Here is a 22,978-nt window from a genome sequence, read left to right as displayed (position 1 = left end):
CTTCCTGACTCTAGGCCTGATGATCCATCCACTGCACCTCCTAGCTGGCCCACATATTGGTTTAGTGCTTTAAAAATGTTTGCTTCCTTCCATCTTTGTTTCCTTTTAAACATGACCCTTCTCCCAACTTTCCTGTATCTGTCTATTGGTGGCCCCCTAGGATCAAAACCTCAGAGGTATCTTTGGCTCTTCTATTCCAAAATATATGTTTTGCCAACTCCTGTAAGATCTACCTACCTAACATCTTTCACATCAGAATCCTCTGCTCCAGTCACATTACCATCATTCTAATTAAGACTCTCATCAGCTATTACCTGGATTACTGTAGTAGTCTGTTAACTAGTCTCCCTGCCTCTAGAATCTAGACTGAGTCTAGACTCTTCTTCCTCCAAATCACAGCTACCAGAATAATCTTCCTAATGCCCAAGTCTGACTATGTAACTTACCTCCTCAAAAATCTTCAGGGACTTTCTATTGTCTCTAGGATAAAATATAAACTTTTTAGCTTTCCAGTCAAAGTCCTTCACTCTCTGGCTCCATTCTACCATTCCAGCTTTATTTCACATCACCCCCTTTTATACATACTATGTTCTAGCCCTAGCTGTTACTTTAACTCACAGTGTCAGCTCCTGCATCTGTATATTCACATAGCCCATTACCTATGCCTAAAATGCCCTTTTCATCTTTGCCTTTAAGGACATTTATTTTCTGGTGGGGATATGGAAAAATAGAGACACAAATGCACTGCTGGTGAAATTGTGAATTGGTCCAACTGTTCTGGAGAACAATTTGAAACTATGCCCAAAGGGCTATAAAATTGTGCATACCCTTTGACCTAGCAATATGACTACTAGGTCTGTATCCCAAAGATATCAAAGAAAAAGGAATAGAACCTACATGTACAAAAATATTTATAGCAGCTCTTTATGTGGTGACAAGGAATTGAAAATGAGGGGATATCCATAATTGGGGAATGGCTGAACAAGTTATGGTATATAATTGTGAAGGAATACTATTGTGCTATAAGTAATGATAAGCAGGATGGTTTTAGAAAAACCTGGAAAGACATATGAATTGACTCAAAGTGAAGTGAGCAGAACTAGATCACTGTACATAATAATGGCAATATTGTAATGATTGTGGTTTGTCCTTTGTTCTCGAAGAGGACCATGACATCAGGGAGACGATGACATGACTTGCAACTGAATTTTATTTGAGTGAGGGAGTGCTGTGCAAAGTCACCAGCCTTACTTTCTCCTCCAGAGCCATCTGACTCCAGTGGCCAGATATCAATCAAGAAGACTGGAGATGGCCCAGGATGCAGTGAGAGACCTTGGCCTTTTGAAAGTAAGGTATTTACAAATTCTCACTTTGAGTGAGGCAACGCCCATTCAGTAAATAGGCCTCTTTAAGAAGTGAGTCAAGGGATGAATCCTTTAATAAAAACAAAAACAAAAAACTGGGAGAAGAAGACCCTCAAGGTTGCTTGGCCAAAAGAGAAACAGTTATATTTACATTCACTCTGAGCTTGGAGGGCCCAAAAAATAACCATTAAGTGGTCCTTGGGCAGAGACCTGTTGTTGTCCAATCAATGAGATATAGAATGAATTGTGTTTAAGTCTCAGTCTTTGAGAAAGAATTATAGCCAGTAAACTCCAAGTTAACTAGATAGGTTTCAGCCATTAAAATGCACCTTCCTTCTGGCAGAACACCCTCAGGTAAGGGCATGATGCAAGAGGAGAGGAAAAAGGAGGGGATGAGAGGGGAGGGGAGGAGATCTTCCCTACAGAAGTATGGCAGAGCCCAGCACTAACATCAAGTCTGAAGGAAGTAGGCTTCAAGAATGGCAGAAAAAAAAAGTGGCAGGGATGCTCAAGATACAAACCCAGAAGAGAATGACTGCAAAATATCTAAATGCAAAGTCTCAGAATAAAACACAGCTTGGACACAAACCCAACTAGAATTCCTGCAAGAGATGAAGCAAGAGGTTGGTTTGTTTGTTTTGTTTTTTTAAAGGGCTAAAAATGTTTTTATAAATGGAATAAGATAGCAGCTCTTTTTGTGGCAAAGAATTAGAAATTGATGGGATGCCCATCAATTGGAGAATGGCTGAACAAGCTGTGGTATATGATTATAATGGAATATTACTGTGTTATATGAAATGATAAACAGGTAAATTTCAGAAAAACCTAGAAAGACTTATATGAACTGATGCAGAGTGAAGTGAGAACCAGGAGAACGTTGTACACATTAACTGCAATACTCTATGATGATCAACTGAATGACTTAGCTATTCTCAGCAATACATGATCCAAGACAATCTCAAAGCATTCATGATGAAAAATGCTATCCACCTCCAGAAGAAGATCTGATGGATTCTGAATGCAGATCGAAGCTACTTCTCATTTTCTGTTTTTTTGTGTGTGTTTTTTTCCCCTTTGGGTGTGTCTTCTTTCACAACACAATTAATATAGTAATATATTTTGTATGACTGAACATGTATAACCTATATCAAATTGCTTAGTATCTCAGGGAAGGGGGAGGTAAAGGAGGGGCAGCAAAAATTTGGAACTCAAAAATTTTTTTAAATGAATGTTAAAAATTGACTTTACATGTAACTGGGGAAAATATTATTTTTTAAAATTAATTAATTTTTAGTTTTCAACATTAACTTTTATAAGATTGAGTTTAAATTTTTCCCCCTTCCCAAAATAGCATGCAATCTGATATAGGCTATACATATACAATCATATTGAATATATTTCCACATTAATCATGTTGTAAAAGAAGAATCAGAACAAAAGGAAAAAGCCACAAGGAAGAAAAAAAAAGAGAAAACAATATGCTTCAATCTGTATTCAGACTCCACAGTTCTTTCTCTGGATGTGGATAGCAGTTCCTTTTTTTTTTTTTTTTTGGCTAGGCAATGGGGTTAAGTGACTTGCCCAGGGTCACACAGCTAGTAAGTGCTATGTGTCTGAGGCCGCATTTGAACTCAGGTCCTGAATCCAGGGCTGGTGCTCTATCCAGTGCGCCACCTAGCTGCCCCTGGATAGCATTTTCCATCATGAGACTTTTGGAACTGTCTTAGATCATTGCAATGCTAAGAAAAGCTAAGTCTATCAATGTTGCTCATTACACAATGTTGCTGTTACTGTGTACAACATTCTCCTGGTTCTGCTCACTTCACTCAGCATCAATTCATGTTTTTCCAGGTTTTTCTGAAATCCACCTGCTCATAATTTCTGAAAGAACAATAGTATTCCATTACATTTATATACCACTACTTGTTCAGCCATTCCCCAGCGGATGGGCATCCCCTCAATTTCCAGTTCTTTGCCATGACAGAAAGAGCTGCTACAAATATTTTTGTACATGTGTGTGTCCTTTTCCCTTTTTTATGATCTCTTTGGGATACAGATCTAGTAGTGGTATTGCTGGATCAAAGGGTATGCAGTTTTATAGCCCTTTGAGCATAGCTCCTAACTGCTCTCCAGAATAGTTGGATCAGTTCACAACTGGAGGGAAATAATATTAAAAAAATTAATGGAATGAGAGTACTGGAGGAGAAAATTGGAAAAAGAATTAGCAGCTTGGTACAAGAGGTACAAAACCTTGCCCAAACAACAAACTCTCTGAGAATCAGAATGGACCCAATAGAAGCCACTGACACCATGGGACAACAAAAAATATTAAAACAAAATCTTAAAAGGCTTAAAAAATAGAAGAAAATATAAGGAAATATAATAGAAGAAAATGTAAACAAAAACAACTTACCCAGAAAACAGATCAAAGAAAAAAAAATTTAAGAATCATTGGACTACCTGAAAGCTATGACCAAAACGGGAGCCTAGATATCATATTTCAAAATATTATAAAAAAAAAACCTGCCCAGACCTCTTAGAACAAGAGGGCAAAGTAGAAATGAAAGAATCTACCAGTCACTTCCTGAAAGAAACCTCAAAATAAAAACTCCCTGGAACATCATAGCCAAAATCCAGACCTTTCAAGTCAAAGAAAAAAAAAAAACCAAAATGGCAAATAGAGAGAAAGAATTCAGACACTGAGGCACTACAGTGAGGATCACACATGATTTTGTAGCCACCACTATAAAGGAGCAGAGAACTTGGAATGTGATATTCCAGAAGGCAAAGGATTACAGGCTTATAGCCAAGAATAATTTCCTCAACAAAATGATGTTCCAGGGGAAAAAAAATGAACCTTTAATGAAAGAAAGGACTTCTAAGAATTCCTGATGAAAAGACTAGAGCTGTGGAGAAACTCTGAAGTTCAAATATACTTCAAAGAGAAATATCAAAAAATAAAGATGAATGAACAATGATAAGGGACTAAACAAGGATAAATCACTTATACTGAAATATGGAGAAATGACATATGTGTCTCTTCTGAGCCCTTTAATCATCAGGGGTCACAGAGGTAGTCTAATTAGATAAGACCTCGAAGTGATTCTGTTATGTTTTTATAATCTTAAGAGAAGACTGGAAAGGGGAGGGGAGGGAAGAGGACAGGAAGGGTAGGGAAAATAATCTCACATAATCAGGGTACTTAAGCAGACATCTATGCAAACAAGGAGGAAGGGGTGAGGGAGTATCTGACACTTGAACATCACTCTCGTATGAATTGGTTGAAAGAAGGAAGAATATACACATATAATTGGGTACAGAAATACATTTCATTCGGTAGGAAAATAAGAGCAAAAGGGAAGAAGGGGAGAGGGAAAATTAGAAAGAAGGCAGGTCAAGGGAGTGAAAATTTAGTGATCTTTTGGTGAAAAAAGAAACATGAATCACAGATATCTTACAGAGCTCCAGACTAAATCACTGACAAGTATTTAATAAGTGCCTGCTTTGTGCTAGGTAATAAGCTAGGGGTAGGAATACAGATGCAAAAAACGAAACAATCCCTACTCTCAAGGAGCTGTTTAATCGAATTTGAGAAGCCATTATATGCATCTCCAAATTTCAAAGCCTCTCTCATCTCTGCAAAATAAATGAGGGGTTGAGAAAATAATATAGGGTGAACCAACATTTAAAAACTCTATGTCCTTAATTCATGATGGAGTCTCCAACAACAAATTCTGGTAGCACTGGAAAACTGCGTCTACCCAGACACTTTGATTAATGGATCCTTATCCCAAACATTATCTCCCATGATTTCAATCTAGCTCTTGTTAAAAGTCAAAAGGAGAACTATCAGTGTTTCAATAAATTCATGCAAAATTAGTTCCATTATTGTTTTCTTGTTTAAGACTTTTTAACTAATACTGTAATAAAGAAAAAAGTCCCCAAAATAGAAAAACGTAAAACTTCTTTTAAAAGCTTTTTCTTTTCTTTCTTTTTGTTTCATCAAATTTCATCAACATGTCTGTTTTAGATGTCAACTTCATTAGGAAAGGTGCCATTCTCTATCCAAGAACCTAAGATAGTACTTAGGAGAGGCTTTCTCCTGGAAGACAAATATAATATCAAGGGACTAAATTTGAAGATCATTAAGTACCACATTATCATGTACAACATGCTAATAAGAGGAGAATCGTTCTAATCATTAAATACATCTACCTAATATAACCAAAGCTGTCCAATTCTGGCACTGAAAACCCTTGTTGAAGGCTTATAAAACTAAAGCTCTACAACTTCCTGGGTGGGTCTTGGGCAGAACAGAAAAAAGGACCTTTATGCTCTCCAGGCAAAGTTTGAAAATTACATGGCTCTCTCCCCATTAGAAAATTATGCCATTATGTTACTGTTCATCAAGGCTTCAAGCCTTTACTTACAACTTGACTTACCATAAAATAAATACATATGTACCACATTCTTGAAGATTGTTATTTTTTTTAAAAAAGTAACATTAAATAATGTCCCTCATTTTCCCATCCCCATCCACTGCCCCTTCTCCTCCACCCCAGATACTTTACTCTTGATGGTTGCCTACCTTTCCTAGCCCTAGTCAGGGCTCTAGTGTTAGGAGGTCCACTTTCATCGTCTTCAGGTACTTGGGGGGAATTGTTATAAATCACAGAAAAGTTTAGAAAGAAACATGTTAAGTAGATTATTTCTTGCTTGTCATACTATCACAGTAACAATAAGAATAAAACATATTCTAAGCAGAATAAAGTGACCTCCTGGCCTAAATTTTGATCTCCCAAATACATATAATCTCCAAAAGAGAATGCCCTATACAAACTGCTAGTAAGTTATCTTGCCAGATTTATCTCCCATTCTGAATTAGCTAGCTTGTAAATTAATCTCTTATGAGTCTGATGTAAAGTGATACTTGTTCGAACTGATCAAATAAAATTTCAGATCAGAAAAGATGAGAACAGAACCTAGTGATAAAGTGAAATAATCCTTGAGGCTCAGTGTGGGCATCTATCCAGATGGTCTTACTATCTTTTACTGTAAACATCTCCCCTCTACTCCCAACCCCTTCCCGAAGCTACAGCAGAACTGCCAAGTTAAAGAAGATTTTTGGAAAACAGAATGAATGCCCTCAGTTCTTCCCTCTCTCCCACCAACAAATAATCACACACTTGGAAACAGCATTTAAATTGCTCCTCAGCCTTATTTCCCTAGACCATATAACCATGACTTCTTTAGCTTTTCCGCTTAGACTCTTAGACAGTTTTGGTAGCCCTTTTCTAATGGATCCCCATTAATTCTTTCAAAGCTCCCTTAGAAATGGAAACCAAAATTTCACGTAATACACAAAAAGAATTTTACCAATTCAGAAAAACCACTTTCTGATTTTTAAATGTCATACTACTATTATTACATCCCAGGATCTATTTCAGTTCCTCAATCATGTTCCCACATTGCTGACTTATAACCAGCCTGTGGTCCACCATAATTCTGAGTTAGCTGCCATATTTCTGCTTCATCTGCTTTCCCCATGCTTGGCTTGTGTAGTTTTGTTCCTAAATGTATCTACAAATTATTTCTCTAATCTCTGATGGTTGCTTTGAATTGTTTCCTCAGGTTTTAGCAACCTCGCATAACTTGTTGGACACATATACAATTCTGAGATGCTCAACTGAGTTCTATATCACTGTATAAAATCTTACATGCCATTAGGCCCAAGGTTTTACATGGTGAGTTGCTAAGGGTTCTCTATAACTCTAAAATCAGCTGTGCATCCAGCTCAAAGTACTGTGATACAACATTTAACTTTGAAAAGTCAAGTTTCTGACTTTTAGGCAAAAAAATGGGGGTTAAGGAGATTGTACACGTGCTACCATATCTTGCATAGGCCTTTTTGGCTGGCAAAAGCTTTTGACAAGAGTCAGTCAGTACTACTAGTATTCAATTGCATGCCAATTAAAATCACCCCATGTGCCAAATTCCCTACCCTTGATCAGTTTTTCCTAGTGAGTTCTGAGTGGGTGGATGCAAACAAATGACATATTGAATCTAGCATCTCCTCTTTACCTATAGGACCCTTCCCTCTGAAATAGAAAGTAACTTTTGTGGCTATCTAGAACCTATTCCTCATCTAGATGTTTGCAAGCTGATTGGCATTTGCTTTGTCTTGACATTTTCTCAATACAATTACTTAGGTTTTAGCCCTTTTTGCAAATTACTTACCCTGCCTAAGACTCCATTTCTTCATCTGTAAAATGAGAGAACTGAACTATTTCTAAGACTCCTTTAACTCTGAGATTCTATAACTCTATGGTTTTCATGATAAGGTCTCTCTCTCTGCTCCTTCCACGTCTATAAGTACCTTTCCATGTTTTCCGAGGAACTCCATGAGATACCTCATCTACTACATTATGAGGTTCTCTATCCTCTCCTTCTTTCAGAAATTCCTTCCTGAAGCAGATCCCTAGGGATGATAGTGGAAGAAAAAATTATTTCAAAGAATGTGAAGGCACAAACTGAAACCTGGATTTTTATCATAGCACAGGGTAGGGGAGAGAGTATGTAGGAAAAAATTAAACTAACCTTTATAAGTCTCATTTTCTTCACCTGTAAAATAAGGAGGTTGGACCAAAAGATGTCTAATATTCTTTTAAGTTCTAAACACTATAATCTTTTGAGACTGAAGAAGCAAAGTCATGAACAAGACTGAATGATAGGGGTGTGTACATTATATGCTGAAGGCCTATGTGTTAGAGATGGAGAGCCAAGGAAGTGAGGGGGAAATGGAAGGTAATTTCAAATTCATATTGGTTTCTCACAGTATGAGCATGTGTATGTGGCATTTCTGTATATTCATGAAATTCTACCAGGAGTGACACTACAGGCTTTCAACCTTACTTGCTGATATTTGAGCAAGAACAGCACCTACCTATGGACCTATGCTTTGGAATCTCAGAAGTCAGAGAGGATGCAAATGCTTATAACAAGGACGTTATTTCTCAACTAAAAAATTGGATGAAAGAAATTTATCAGTTAGCCATGAGTTCGGCTTAAAAGATTTCCCAAGGACACAGAAAGTGTGATGCTCAAGTTCACTGTCAAGAACTCCAGCAAAAGAACAGACTTTTACTCAACAACAACCACCACCTTGGTCTTCAGGGAACAAACAAATTAGAAGACTGATGCAAAGGTACTACACAGAAGGTAGTTATAAGAGGCTGGGCAACTTGCCTGTTTTCAAAGAGGCCCCAGAAAGTGGTGGAGTATCTGCAAAGACCATTGTAACTAACTACTGCACATAGGGGAAGCAGTCATAGTTCAAGAGAAAAGAAATGATAGAAAATTTGCTAAGCCAACTGAGAAAGACTACCTACCAGTTGTAGAGAAATTGAACCAGATAATAGCTCTTAGTGTTGCATCTGTCCCCATCCTCTCTATAGGGCATTACAAACCTGTGAAGAGCTTCCAGGAGAGCTCTCCTCTGGGGCAGGGATGAAGTATGACTAACTCAGTCTGAAGGAATGGGCGAGAGCAGGAGCTTTGCTATGATGCAGGCCTGATTATATCTGAAAACAGTGACCCTAAGAGTTAGTGGAAAGAGTCAGGTGGGGTTCTACCTTTGGAACAGAAGAAAAACCACATTTCTTTGAAAGAAATGCCCCTAAAGTCACTAAACTGTGACTTTTGACCCAGCAATACCACTACTAGGCCTATATCACAAAAAAAAGACTTAAAAAAAAAGAGGAAAAGGACTCATATGTACAAAAATTACTTGTATCAGTTCTTTTTGGAGTAGCAGAAATAAGCAAATAAATAAAAAACAAACCCTAGAAACTAAAAGGGTGCTCACCTATTGGAAAACAGATAAAACAATTATGATATATAAATGTGTAGTAGATTATTTTTGCACCAATAAGGTACAATAATAACAAAATGGTTTGCTTCAGAGGAAAATGGGAAGACCTGCTATGAACTGATACAGAATAAAATGAGCAGAACTAGGAGAATAATTTACACAACAACAATATTTTAAAGAAAAACAAATATGAAACATTTCAGGACTCTTATCGATTTTGATTAATAAGCCACAATTCCAGAAGCCCAAAGATGAAACATGTTATGCTAAACATGACAGAGAGGTGATTGCCTCAAAATGAAGAATGAGATATATATTCCAGACATGTCCAAAGAGAAGTTTTTGCTTTATGCAATCTCCTGATGTCCTCATAATGCTAGTGTTTTCCCTCTATTAATTCTCTTCAATTTATTTTATCTGTTATCTTGTTTGTCTGTAGTTATTTCTGTGTTGTCTCCCCCACTGGATTGTGAACTCCTTGAGAAAAGGAACTGTCTCTTCCCCTTCTTTGTATTTCCAGCACTTAACACAGTGCCTGGCATATAGTAGGCATTTAACAAATGCTTATCAACTGACTCTCCCAACTTCCCTATTGAGTTTAATGTATTTCTAATGTATTTTCTTTGCATATGTGTGTAAAGATGTTCTTCTTCCCTTTGTCCAGTTCAGAAGAAAACCAACTCCAGACCCTCTATTTATCTTACTTACCTTTCTCTATGACCTTTGAAGACATTTGGGCTCTGAGAACGTATCTGTTTCTTCTCCCTCATTAGCATGAAAACAATTTATTCTGAGTGCCTTCAAGTTGATCAAATATCTGTACATTTCTATTCTTTTCTTGTCTCCTGCTTTCCCATTTCAAAGTATCTACTCAGTTATGGCCTTTTCATCATGAAAGTTGGAATTACTCTATTTCATTAAAGATCCATTTCCCCACACTGTTGGATTATACTCAGTTTTGCCACATAGGGTTATTCTTGGTTGTACACTTTTATCTGTTACCTTTTCAAATACACACTTCAAGTACTCTTCTTTATCATAGCAGCTGACAAGTCTTGTGTGATCCTGATTGTGGCTCCCTAGTACTTGACTCTTTCTTTTTGGCTACTTGCCTAGAAACTCTGGATTTTGACTATGACATTCCTAAGAGTTTTCATTTTGGGGTTTCTTTACAGATATAACTGGTGGATTTTCTCTATTTCACTTTACCCTCTTGTTCTAAGAGAACTAGGCAGTTTTTATTTATATTTTCTTGAAATATGGTATCCAAGATTTTTTTCCTAATGATTTTCAGGTAATCCTATGGTTTGTTTTTCTCTCTCCCTGTTCTGTTTTCCAGGTCAATTCTTTATATTTTCTTCGTTTTTTTCTTTCAATTTTTAAAAATTTTGCTTTAATATTTCTTGCTGTCTCATAGTCACTGTTTTCTGTTTGTTCCATTCTAATTTTCACAGATTCTCAATTCATCTACTCTAAGATACTAATTTTTCTTGCCATTTCTTCCTCCTCAATTATTAAATTTTGTATCTCTCAATTTCATCTCTTCCAGATACTCATGTAGTCCTTGTGGTAAGGGTATTCCTTTCTCTAAGACTCTACTTGAATTTATTATGGATTTACTTTTTTCTTTTGAGTTTCCCCCTTGAGCTTCTCTCATTTCAGAGTAATTCTTCATTGTCTTCTGTATTTTCTTCTATTTACTCTCATATCTTAAGCCTCAGTTTCTGTACCAGGAGCTTACACTTTGGTTAAACTTCATTCCCATACTCCTACACAGTGTGGGTAGGCCCTACTTGATTCTGCATTTTGTGGAAAAAACTAGGCCCTGACTTATTTGAGAATTGTCTGGTCTTATCTCTTGCTATGATTCATTTCTAAGCTGCCTCGATGCTGAGTTGGGCTGGGTTGCCCAAATGTTTGGTTGTATAGTCTGCCTGGATGCTGGTATAGCTCTCTCCTATACCTAACTGTGGTTCTAGGTTGGTCTGTGCTATGTGCTGATCTGGCCCTGTCTCCTGCTGTGGCACTAAACTGTTTTACTTTCCCTTCTATGGACCCAAGTTTGTCTCTGCTGCATGCTTCATTTTTTGGATTCCTGTACTTGGTGGAGTTCATAGTTGATTATTATTATTTTTTTTATCATTGTTACTTCTAATACTTTTTAGAGCTTTACTGGGGTGTTTTGTGGGTCCTAATATGTCACTATTTCCCCCATAATTCTTTAGGAAGATTGTTTTGGCATCTGTGAAGAGAATGGATTGGAGAAACAAGAGACTAGAAGTAGGAATAGTAATTAGGAAGCAATTACAATAGTCTCTGGAAGCCATGAGACGTAATGAGGGTCTGAACTAGCACAGTGGTCATAGCCACTTTCCTTAATTCTTGAGCCTAAGACAGAGGAAATAAATGTTCCTCTTTCATTCCATTATAATCCAGGGGTTATGTATGCTTGAGAAATATTCCCATTCACACCAACAATCTAGGTAGAAGTGGGTGTGACAAAGAGAAACTATATATACATATATACGCATTATATATGTGTGTATGTATGTATGTATATATATGCATGCATGTATGTGTGTATATATACATATACATGTGTATGATGTGAGTGTGATGAAAAGAAATTTTGTGTGTGTGTGTATGTGTATGTATGTGTATTCCATGTTATAGAAGCTATGTGATCACAACTTACTAAATGTCTAAATCTGTGGGTGTTGAAGGTAGAGATCCAACAAAGTGAAATACCCCTAATGCTTGGTGAAAGTGAGCCAAAAACATAAATGGTGAATTTCATACTTTGATATTTGATTATTATGTCTTCTCTTAAGACTAGACTGGAACCTGAAAGCAAGGGGAAAATGCTATGCACAGTGAAATACTATGTTGAGTGCAGGAAAAACTGCCTGGGCTTGTCATATTGTCCCTCTGCTAGAAGGTATTTAGCCAGTGGATAGTAGGGGCAGACCTAGAGGAAGAGATCAAGCAGCTCATTACCTGCTGGGTAGGTCAGATAATACATTCAAAGAATTAAAATGTTTTGGTTGGATTTTACCTATGACATTGCATGTACTTCAGATGAATACCATACCACAAGTTTCACTTACTGTCCTTTTGTGTGTATGTGTGTACATATACATATATAAAACAATATATCATACATATATACACACATATATCACAGTACAGTAGTAACAAGGTAAACAATCAAAAGCATAAAGTATTTATTAAAACAAAACCTAACTTTCTGAGTGACATACTTCAATAAAAAGGCCAAGAAAACAGTATACTTTGTCACTCTGTGCTTTTCAAAAATACTTACCAATTTCTTTCTGTTTTCTAAGTGGTACTTTTAATAGTGGCATCCCAGATACTTGCAGCTATACTTCCATGAAATTTCTGAATTGAGAATAGAAAAAAATCCAAATTAGAATTCTTTATGCAGACCTCGTCCAAATCATACCTGTGCTTAAGAAATTTAATATCAGACCCCTAAAAAAGAATTTTTAAGTAATTTTTTAAAGTATATTTTTAAGTAATACATGCTAACATTTAAAAATTATATGCCTTTAGTTAGTATCTTTAAACGGAACAATAGAAATGTTAATGCTTAGAAGTACATACTTGGAAAAATACATTTTCCAGGATAACTTAAGGATCTCCTCCACATTAACAAAAAGTTAACTCCTTTGATTTAAACCATGATACACTGAGACAGTTCCTTTAATTGACAACAGGACATTCCCTATTTAACCACTCTCTCAATCTGGTCAAATGTGAGCAAAGAAATGAAGCCACTGTCATTAGTTGAATCACCATAAACAAAGCATCTACCAACTAAACTTTTTATCCTTGCTTTAGCTCTTTGTAAATTTTGTCTTTGTTTCCTGATCAACAAAAAATAAATAGTTCTTATGGCAGAGAAAATCCTGACAATAAAGAGGAAACTCTACCTTTTGGCATTCTCTCTCTCCTAGCAACACTGCTTAGATAATTAATAAACTGTCTTTGACAGGCCTATAGTAAAAGTGTTGGCCGGTGAGATTTTCTTCCAAAGATAAATGGTACTGTGAATCATATTCCAATGTCTAACAGAAGCCAGCATGGCTCAGGATCCCTTCTTTTAAAAATAAACGAACAAAACCATAGTATCTTTAGACATCTGTAATGGAATTTTTTTCAGAGTACAGATGCCCAAAATTGCTAACCCTTGATTTAGGTTTATGGAATCTATCTTTAAGAGAAAGGCCATGTCTGTTAGATACATTAAGAGGTATTTGTATATGTTCCTACGCATGTTTAGGTCTGTAGCTGCCTAATACGCTTTACATTATAAAGTCAAATCCACACTGCTCTAAGTCTTTCCAATAATGTTATGTCACCTCTCCAGTCTAAGCCAATGTTATGTCACCTACTCAGACAAAACCAATTTCAGCTGCATCTGATTGTTAGCAATTCCATCAGAGAGAGAATCAAATGTTTTCTAAAAGGAAGAGAAGAAGTGAACTCAAGATGGTGGGGTGAGAGGGAAACAATTTTGTCTACTTCATCCAGCATACCACCTCCATAATAACCTAAAAAACATGCCAGACCAAATTCTCATTAGAAAAACTAATAAAAAGTCAGTGAGTAATTTTTCCAGCCCAGGACAGCATAGGAAGACACATGGATCTTCTTACACTAGGGTGGGAGACTGGCCAGGAGCACAGCACCCTGATAGTAGCAACAGTAACAGGAACCTGGAACATTCTAATGCCTTGGGACAAAAAGAACCCAAGATAGAGCACCAGGGAAGGAAGCACTAGGAAAGAAAGAGATCCTGAGGTATGCTGACCTATCTCTGAGAGCGGCACCTAGCGGTTCTATCACCCATTACCTAGTTCTGGGTCAGAGATCTAACATAAAGAAGAGCAGCCATGAGTGAGCGGGTATACCGAACAAGGAATAAGTTCCAGAAGCTTAGCTCTATGACTCTGAGCCCAGGAACTGAGCAGCAACTCAGTTCTAACATTTAGCCCCAGCACATAAGCCTGCAGTGCAATAACCAGGGCAGGAAGCTACAACCAAGGGAGAGCCAACAATTCATTCACTCTTAATCTATGGAACTACTCAGCAAGCTGGGTCCAGCAGCAGTCAACCACATATAAGCCCTCAGACCCAAACCTGGGTAAAGTATTTGTAGAGTTCAGACTAGGAGGGCAGTGAAAAGACTTCTCCCTGGATCATACCACTTTGGAAGCACTGAAAACTTGTAGGCATCCGGACTGAGATAAGAAAGAAATACATAAAATGGCAGAAACTTAGGTCAGACATCCTTCCCAGAAGAGAACAGAGCCAAACATTAACATAAAGTCGATAGTCAGGAAGTTGTCTGGAAGAATGAGCTAACAACAACAAAAAGAACCCAACCATAAAGAGCTACTATGATGACAGGGAAGCTCAAGACACAAACACAGAAGACAACCACCTGAAAACAAATGTGTTACTTTATAAATGTGAATGGCCCAAACAGAAATCCAGGACTCTGTGAGACAGCAAAAAACATGAGAACAAAATCAAAAGACTGAAAAATCTGAAGAAAATATAAAATATATCCCATTAAGAATGAGGTAGAAAAGAAGTCAAGGAGAGATCATCTAAGTATTATAACACTATTTGAAAACTACAACCTCCCCAAAAGGATACATACCATATTTCAAGAAATCATAAATGAAAACTGCCCAAACTTACAAAAACCAAAGGGAAAAGTAAAAATAGAGAGAATTCACTGGTTACTTCCTAAAAGAAAACCTAAAATGAAAACTCCTAAGAAATGTTAGCCAAAATTCAGAGCTTACAGGTTAAGGAATGTGAATGAGATGCCACTTATAAAATGGAAGAGGACAGTAAAATGGATTAGAAAACAGAGTTCAATAATATATTCTTCACAAAAAAAAAGTCACAGTAAGTCATTTTTCTAGTCCATGGCAGCTCAGGGATTCAGATAAATAAGTCCAGGGAAGGAGTCTTAGATCAAAAGAGAGTCAGCAATTCAGTCACTCTGAACCTGCAGAACCTCCCAGCAGGCTAACAATGACAGGATCTACCAGCACCCCGCTGAAACTCTACCACATATAAACCAACATTCCCAAACACAGATTATTAGGAACTTTCAGAGTTCATATCAAGAGGTTGGTGAACAAACCTCTCCCCTGATCACACTACTTTGGGAATGCTGAAAACTTGCAGACTTCTAGTCTGAGCTGAAAAAGTAGGACACAAAAAGACAAAAACTCAGGCAAGACAAGATTCCCTACCCTCCTTCACCCCAGAAAAGCACAGAGCCCAGCAGTCCAAACTCAAGAAGTAGGCTGGAAGAAAGAGCAAATAAAAAAAAAAAACTACAACCATAAGGAGCTATTATGAGTGACAAGGAATCTCAAGACACAAATACAGAAGAAGACAATGCCCTGAAAATATTTCCAAGAAAAATCACAAAGAAAAATGTAGATTGGACATGGGCCCAACAAGAATTCCTAGAAAAGTTAAAGAAGAAATTTTAAAAATGATTTTAAAAATCAAATGCTAATTATGCAAAAAATATATGAAAAGAAAATTGACAGCTTGATAAAGGAGGTTAAAAAAAACTATTCTGAAGAAAATAACTTCATGAAATTAAAAATGGCCAAAAGAAAGCTAATGACTCCATGAAATTATAAGGAATAATAAAACAAATACTGAAAAAAAACAGAAAATGTGAAATATCTTAAAGGAATAACAACTGAACTGAAATACAGATCAAGTAGAAATAATTTAAGAATCACTGGACTACCTGAAAGTCATTAAAAAAGAACTAAATAAACACTGTATTTCAAGAAATTATAAAAGAAAACTTCATAGACATCTTAAAACCAGAGGGCAAATTAGAAACTGAAAGAATCTATTGGTTATCTCCTGAAAGGAGCCCCAAAATGAAAGTCCCAGAAATATCATCAGCAAAATGCAGAGCTCCCAGATAAAGGAAAGAATACTCAAGCAAACAGAAAAAAAAGAATTCAAGTACACAAAATTTAGCAGCCACCATTTTAAAACAATAGAGAAGCTTGGAATATAATATTACAGAAGGCAAAGAATTTAGGATTAGAACTAAGAATAGCCTACCCATCAAAACTGAATATAGTCCTACAAGGAAAAAAAGGGATCTTTAATAAAATAGAGAACTTTTTAAGCATTCCTGATGAGAAGACCAGACTATAGATGGGCTGAACTCTCCCATAAAACAGAAGAGGATTTCAGAATGAATTAGAAACAAGAGTCCAAGAACACATTGTTTATCAAAAAAATACCTGAAACAGAAAGATACAGAGAGAGCTAAAATAAGAGGCTAGAGCAGAATCCATTATAGTTCCACTTAAGAAAAAATGGTAGGGGTGGCAATTATGATCTCAGATAAAGCAAAAGCAAAAATAGACTTAATGAAAAGAGATAAACAGGGAAACTACATTTCCTAAAAGGTACCACAGACAACTAATAGTAATGCTAAATATATACACACCAAAGGCCATAGCTTATAAATTCTTAAAGGAAAAGTTAAATGAGTTACAGGAAGAAATAGACAGTGATCCTATAATGGAGAGGTGGAAGAGACAACACCAGCATTTAATTCTCTCTGACAGAGATAAATCTAATCATAAAATAGACAAGAAAAAAGTTAATGAGATGAACACCATTTTAGATGTTATTTATGATAGATCTCCAGATAGTAGTGAATAGAAATAGAAATTGAGTGGAAACAGAAAGGACTTATGCCTGACAACTTTGCAAAAATTGTAACTGCTATGCATTACAGCAGAAAACCTCATAAATAATGCAAAAAGCATAAATATTAAATGTATCTTTTCCCAACTATAATGCAATAAAATTATATTCAATAAAAGGCATTTGAATTATAGATTAAAAACTAATTGGCAACTAAATAACAGTCCTAAAGAATGGATGAATCAAAGAATAAATCTTAAAAACAATAATTTCATTAAAAATAATGACAACAATGAAACAATATACCAAAATTTGTGGGATGCAGCCAAAGCCGTACTTAGGGGAAATTTTATATCCTTAAACATTTACTTCAATAAAAAAGAGAAAGAGCAAATCAGTGAATTGGGCATGCAAAAACAACAACAACTAGAAAACCAACAAATAACCATTGCTCCCCAATTAAACACCAAACTAGAAATGCTGAAAAATCAAAGGAGAGATGAATAAAATTTAAATAATAACAACAATAATGAACTAATAAATAAAACTAGGAGTTATTTTCTTTAAAAACATTAAAATAGATGTCATTGACTAATTTTTTAGAAAAAGAATGAAGAAAACCAAATTCCCAGTATGAAAATAGAAAAGGTAAATTCACAATCAATGACAAAGAAATAAAAAGCCATTATTAGGATCTATTTTGTCTGACTATATGACAGTAAAACTGAATATCCAAGTGAAATGGATGAATATGTACAAAAATACAACTTACCTAACAAAGACTAACAGAAGTAGAATACTTACATAACTCTATCTTAGAAAAAGAAATTGAACAAGTCATAAATGAACTCCCAAGGAAAAAAATCTCCAGGAACAGATGGATTTACAAATGACAATAACAAATAATTCCAACATTACATAAATTATTTGGGGGAAAAAAAAGTAAAGAAGCGTCCTGCCAAATTCTTTCTGTGATACAAATATGGTCTTGATACATAATCCAGAGAAAGTCAAAGCAGAAAAAGAAAACTACAGACCAATTTCCCTACAGAATTCTGATGCAGAAATTTTAAGTAAAACGCTAGCAAGGCAATTACAACAATTTGTCGCAAAGATCATACACTAAAAGTAGCTGGATTTATGCCAGGAATGTAAGGCTGATTCATTATTAGGAAAATTATAAGTATAGCTGACCAATTTACTAATGTTACTAATAACAAAAACAACACAAATCATATGATTATTCCAACAGATGCATAAAAGGCTTTTTGACAAAATACAACACTCATTCCTGTCAAAAACACTAGTAAGCACAAGAATAAACAGAGCTTCCCTTAAAATGATAAGTACTAATCTATCAAAAACCAAGGGCCAGCATTATCTGGAATGGAAACAAGCTAGAAGCTTTTCCAATGAGACCTCAGGAATGAAATAAGGAAGTCTATTATCACTGTTAGTCTTCAATATTGTATTAGAAATGCTAGCTATGAAAACAAGACAAGAAAAAGATATTACAGGAATAAACATATGGAAAGAGAAAACAAAACTGTCACGTTTTGCAGAGGATATAATGTTTCATTTAGAGAATCCTAGAGAGTCAACCAAAAAGCTAGTTGAAAAAATTAACTTCCGCAAACTTGCAGGATGCAATATAAACCTAAACAAATCATCTGCATGCCTTTATATTACCAACAAAATTCAATAGGAAGAGATAGAGAAATTTCAATTAAAATACCTTAAGATAGTATAAAATGCTGTTTGCTTACCAAGATATATACAGGAACTTTATTTATTTTTTACTTATTTTTTAAGTTTTTAGGCAATTGGGGTTAAGTGACTTGCCCAGGGTCAGTGTCAAGTGTTTGGTCTGAAGCTGGATTTGAACTCAGGTCCTCCTGACTTCAGGGCTGGTGCTCTATCCACTGAGCCACCTAGCTGACCCTATACATGAACTTTATTAACACAATTATCAAATGCTCTTTATGTAAGTAAAGGCAGATCTAAATAATTGGAGAAATATTAATTGTTCGTGTGTAGACTAAGCCAATATAATAAAAATGACTGTACTACCTAAATTGATTTACTTATTCTCAAAGAAGAGTTTCTCTCTCCTTTGAATTTATTTGTTCATTCACTGAATAAATAAATACCAATCAAACTATCAAAGGAGCACTTTATAGAGCCGGAAAAAAAATTAACACAATTCATCTAGAGGAATAAAATATCAAGAACATTAAGGAAATCACTGAAAGTAAGGGGGGAAAAAAGGGAACCTAGTGGTACCTGATCTCAAACTATACTACAATGCCTTAACTGCCAAAGCAATTTGGTATTGGATAACAAATAGGTTGATTAGTGGAATACCTCAAGTACCCAATATACAGATGTAAATGAGCACAATAACCTTTGTTGTTGTAGTTTTTGTTGTTGTTGTTAAGTCCTTTAGTCGTGTCCGACTCTTCATGACCCCACGGACCATAGCATGCCAGGTCCTTCTATCCTCCACTATCTCATGAAGTCTGTCCAAGCTCATGTTTATTGCTTTCATGACACTATCTAACCATCTCATTCTCTGCTGTCCCCTTTTCCTTTTGCCTTCAGTTTTTCCCAACAGCAGGGTCTTTTCCAGTGAGTCCTGTCTTCTCATCATGTTGCCAAAGTATTTAAACTTCAGCTTCAGTATTTGACCTTCCAGTGAACAGTCTGAATTAATTATTGACTGATTTGATCTCCTAGCTGCCCAAGGGACTCTCAAAAGTCTTCTCTAGCACCATAATTTGAAAGCATTGATTCTGCAGTGCTTTGCTTTCCTTACAATCCAACTCTCACAGCCATACATTGCTACTGGGAAAACCACAGCTTTGAATATATGAACCTTTGTCAGCAAGAGGATGTCCCTGCTTTCTAGTGTGCTGTCCAGATTTGCCATAGCTTTCCTTCCAAAGAACAAGCATCTTTTAATTTGATGGCTGCAATCACTGTATGCAGTGATGTTTAAACCCAAGAGTATAACATCTACCCATCACATCCTAAAAGGGGTCCCCAAAAGAAAAGTTCCAGGAATGTCACATCCAAAATCCAGAACTCCCAAGTTTAAGAAAAAATATTCAAAGCACTCAGAAAGAAGTAGTTCAACTATTAAAGATCACACAAAACCTGAGTTTCTAATAGAAATGAAAAGAGATCTTGGAATATAAAACTGCAAAAGGAAAAAGAACGAGGGAACTGCTTTGAGGGAAGTTTGACTAAAACTTGGAAGTAGGTCTGAGAAGCAAATGAGAGCCATGTGCTCCCCCACTGGCTAGTGAATCCCAATTCAATTCAGTTAAAGAAACATTTATTAAGCCTACCACATACAAGTATACATTCTCAGGCCTCACTATTGCAGAACACAGCTGGTTATATCTCTCTCTTAGTGTTCTAAAAGTATCTATGAGGGGTTTAGGCATCTCTTTTCTAATGCTATTAGCTGGAGCTCTTCCATGTCAGTGTATTCATCCCACTGTTAATTGCCAATGATTAATCCTTCAGTTCCAATAAACCAGTTTTAACATCCATTAACTTTCGGGACAGTTAGGTGGTAAAGTAGATAGAGCACCTGCTCTGAAGTCAAGACAACTTGAGTTCAAGTCCAGACTCAGACACGTACTAGCTATGTGACCCTGGGCAAGTCACTTAACCCTGACTGCCTCACCAAAACAAACAAACAAAAAAAATCCATTAGCTTTTACTTAGAAGATATGGCCAGAAGGGAAATACAAACATTTTCCCCCAAGGTGGGGGAGAGAGGCACTCAACCTTTTGCCACAGAAGACACTGACAACTCAGAGTGGCCTCAGACATTTCCATTTCTACTTAGCATTGGTCCTACCAAATTCAAGTGTAAATTCAGCATAGCTACTGATGAATTCACATCTCAGCTACCACTGGGATAGGTCCTGAAGGCTGCTTCTTAGGAACTCAGTGCTGGACTAGCAGACTTCAAGACTTGGTATAGAGTCCACTCCTGGTCTTCCTGGTGGTTTGAACTCTTGATCTTTCAAAATTCACAAGATCATATCACAAGGTCAATCTTTTCTATCTAACATTCAGAAGAATAAATCCAAAAGAACAGAGGTCCATCCATATTGCTGGGTCACATGTCAGCCTCTGATGGAAAGGGCCCAACACTCTCCTCTTAGAGAATTGCCTCTCTTCTCTCACCAAAATGCAGCCAGGTAGAAAGGAGTTAGAGCAAAAGAGTTGTGATCCAGAGGTAGCTAGGTGGCACAGTAAATAGAGCTCTGGCCTTGGAGTCAGGAGGACCTGAGTTCAAATCCAGACTCAGACACCTGACACTTCCTAACTATGTAACCCTGGGCAAGTCACTTAACCCCAATCGCCTCACAAAAAAAAAAAAAAGAGTTGTGATCCATCATCAATGTCAAACCCAGAAGTGGATTTTGTACCAACCACTTTTAAGTTTAAGCCCACTGTCCCCAGGGACCAAGGCAGCAGAGAAGAGTGTAATCCAGACTTGGGATGTTTTTGTTATGTCAGTGCTTGCTATACCTTCTCAGCAAGCACCCCTTTTCAAAAGTTAATTGATGTTAATTGGTTAAGGGATATTGGAAAAACTCTAATTTGCATCTGGTATTGGGGGTAATAAACAGGGTAGGGGTTTTCGAGTGACTGCTAGTAAACCCCCCCAACTCCTCAAGGTTATCCCTAGAAACTTGAGAAGATGTAGTCAAAGATGCTCTGGGGACCCTATCTGTTAGTCTGAGTAGGGGTGAAAATGAGCTGGGCTACACTGAGTATGATTACTGTCTGACAAAGTTTCTCTCATACTGTCTCAATGAATTCTATTCTACTTGTCAAAAAAGCATACTTCCTCCACCTTCACTATGAGGAAGTTGCTACAACCTCAAGTCAAGGCTGTATTGGAGTAAGACCTCTAGCAAATATCCACATAGTTAAAAACCTCCCCTCCTCCATCTTTGTATCTTGCCACTGTTCCTGCTTTGCGATATTGTAGTAAATTGTACAAATGGGGACTGTGATCTTTAGCTATGTTATTTATCTCCGTGCATTCTTAAAGAAACGCTAACTTATAAACAGTGGAGTTAACTATGTTGAACAGTTTATTTACTGTCCTACTTATAACTGCTCCCACAGAATTAAAAGTGTCTAACATGGTTTCACTTACCGTTTTGTTTTCACAGAACTGCCTATCTTACCCCTGAGTTCATAAGAAATTGTTTCCACAAATCAAACGGCATAAATGCCATCACAGTCTTCAGGTTTATCACTCTGGAGCCCTCTTTGACTCTTCTTTTTTCCTGCTTCTTTTTCTTACTTTCTTTAAAAAAATGTTTTTTAAACTAATGAAAATCCACAGTCAATCCTCAACTTTTGCAGGTGGTAATGTTCTTAGAAAATAAAAAAACATGATTTTAATACACTGAACCTATGAAAAATAGGGGGTTAGGTTCCCATCACCAGCAAAAACTGTAATCTTTGGCTAGAGACTGCTGAAAATATACTTTTCTGTATGCAATTCCTTATAACAAAATACTAATTTTGATAATATATACTTTTCCTAACACAGTCATCTTGAAATAACCCATAAAATGCAGAGGAGAAGAGAGGCAATGCAGGACAGAGATGGGCAGGGGCTGTGATGACAGAACAACCCCTGAGGTAAAAAAGGGGAAAGGACAATCTGCTACCTTTAATCTCCTTTTCCATTTGGTGGCTGAACTATTCCCCAGGGGCCTGCTGCTCTGGGAGCCCAGTGGGGCAATGAGGGAGGCTGCATGCTTGCTCAGCCACATGAGAGCAGTGAGAAGGCAGGGGTAACCACCATTTATCTCATCTACCCCACAAACTTAGCTGCTTTTCCATCTTTTCAATTCCCTCATCTGACACTTAAGAGGTTATTTTAGCATTTTTTGGAGTACATTCACAAACATTCTTATGAATACTTTCCTCCTTTTTCCAGATATAATGAATCACTGATTAGTTA

At 36.6% G+C, this 22,978-nt stretch overlaps 1 protein-coding gene across 1 annotated transcript in view; it reads right to left on the bottom strand.

Annotated features, from left to right (window-relative positions):
• The window catches only part of LOC110201454 (phospholipid-transporting ATPase FetA-like), a 157,327-nt gene that overhangs the window by 99,040 nt on the left and 35,309 nt on the right, over positions 1 to 22,978 (bottom strand). Inside the window, 1 exon segment of the mRNA XM_078152709.1 lies at positions 12,557 to 12,633. Within this exon segment, the coding sequence (XP_078008835.1) occupies positions 12,557 to 12,599 (43 nt within the window). The 5' untranslated portion in view covers positions 12,600 to 12,633.

This window comes from Phascolarctos cinereus, unplaced genomic scaffold (assembly GCF_003287225.1).
Source record: "Phascolarctos cinereus isolate Bilbo 61053 unplaced genomic scaffold, phaCin_HiC Scaffold_4;HRSCAF=312, whole genome shotgun sequence".
NCBI lineage: Eukaryota > Metazoa > Chordata > Mammalia > Diprotodontia > Phascolarctidae > Phascolarctos > Phascolarctos cinereus.
Note: the sequence above shows the minus strand (reverse complement) of the source record. Positions and strands in the feature narration are given on the sequence as shown.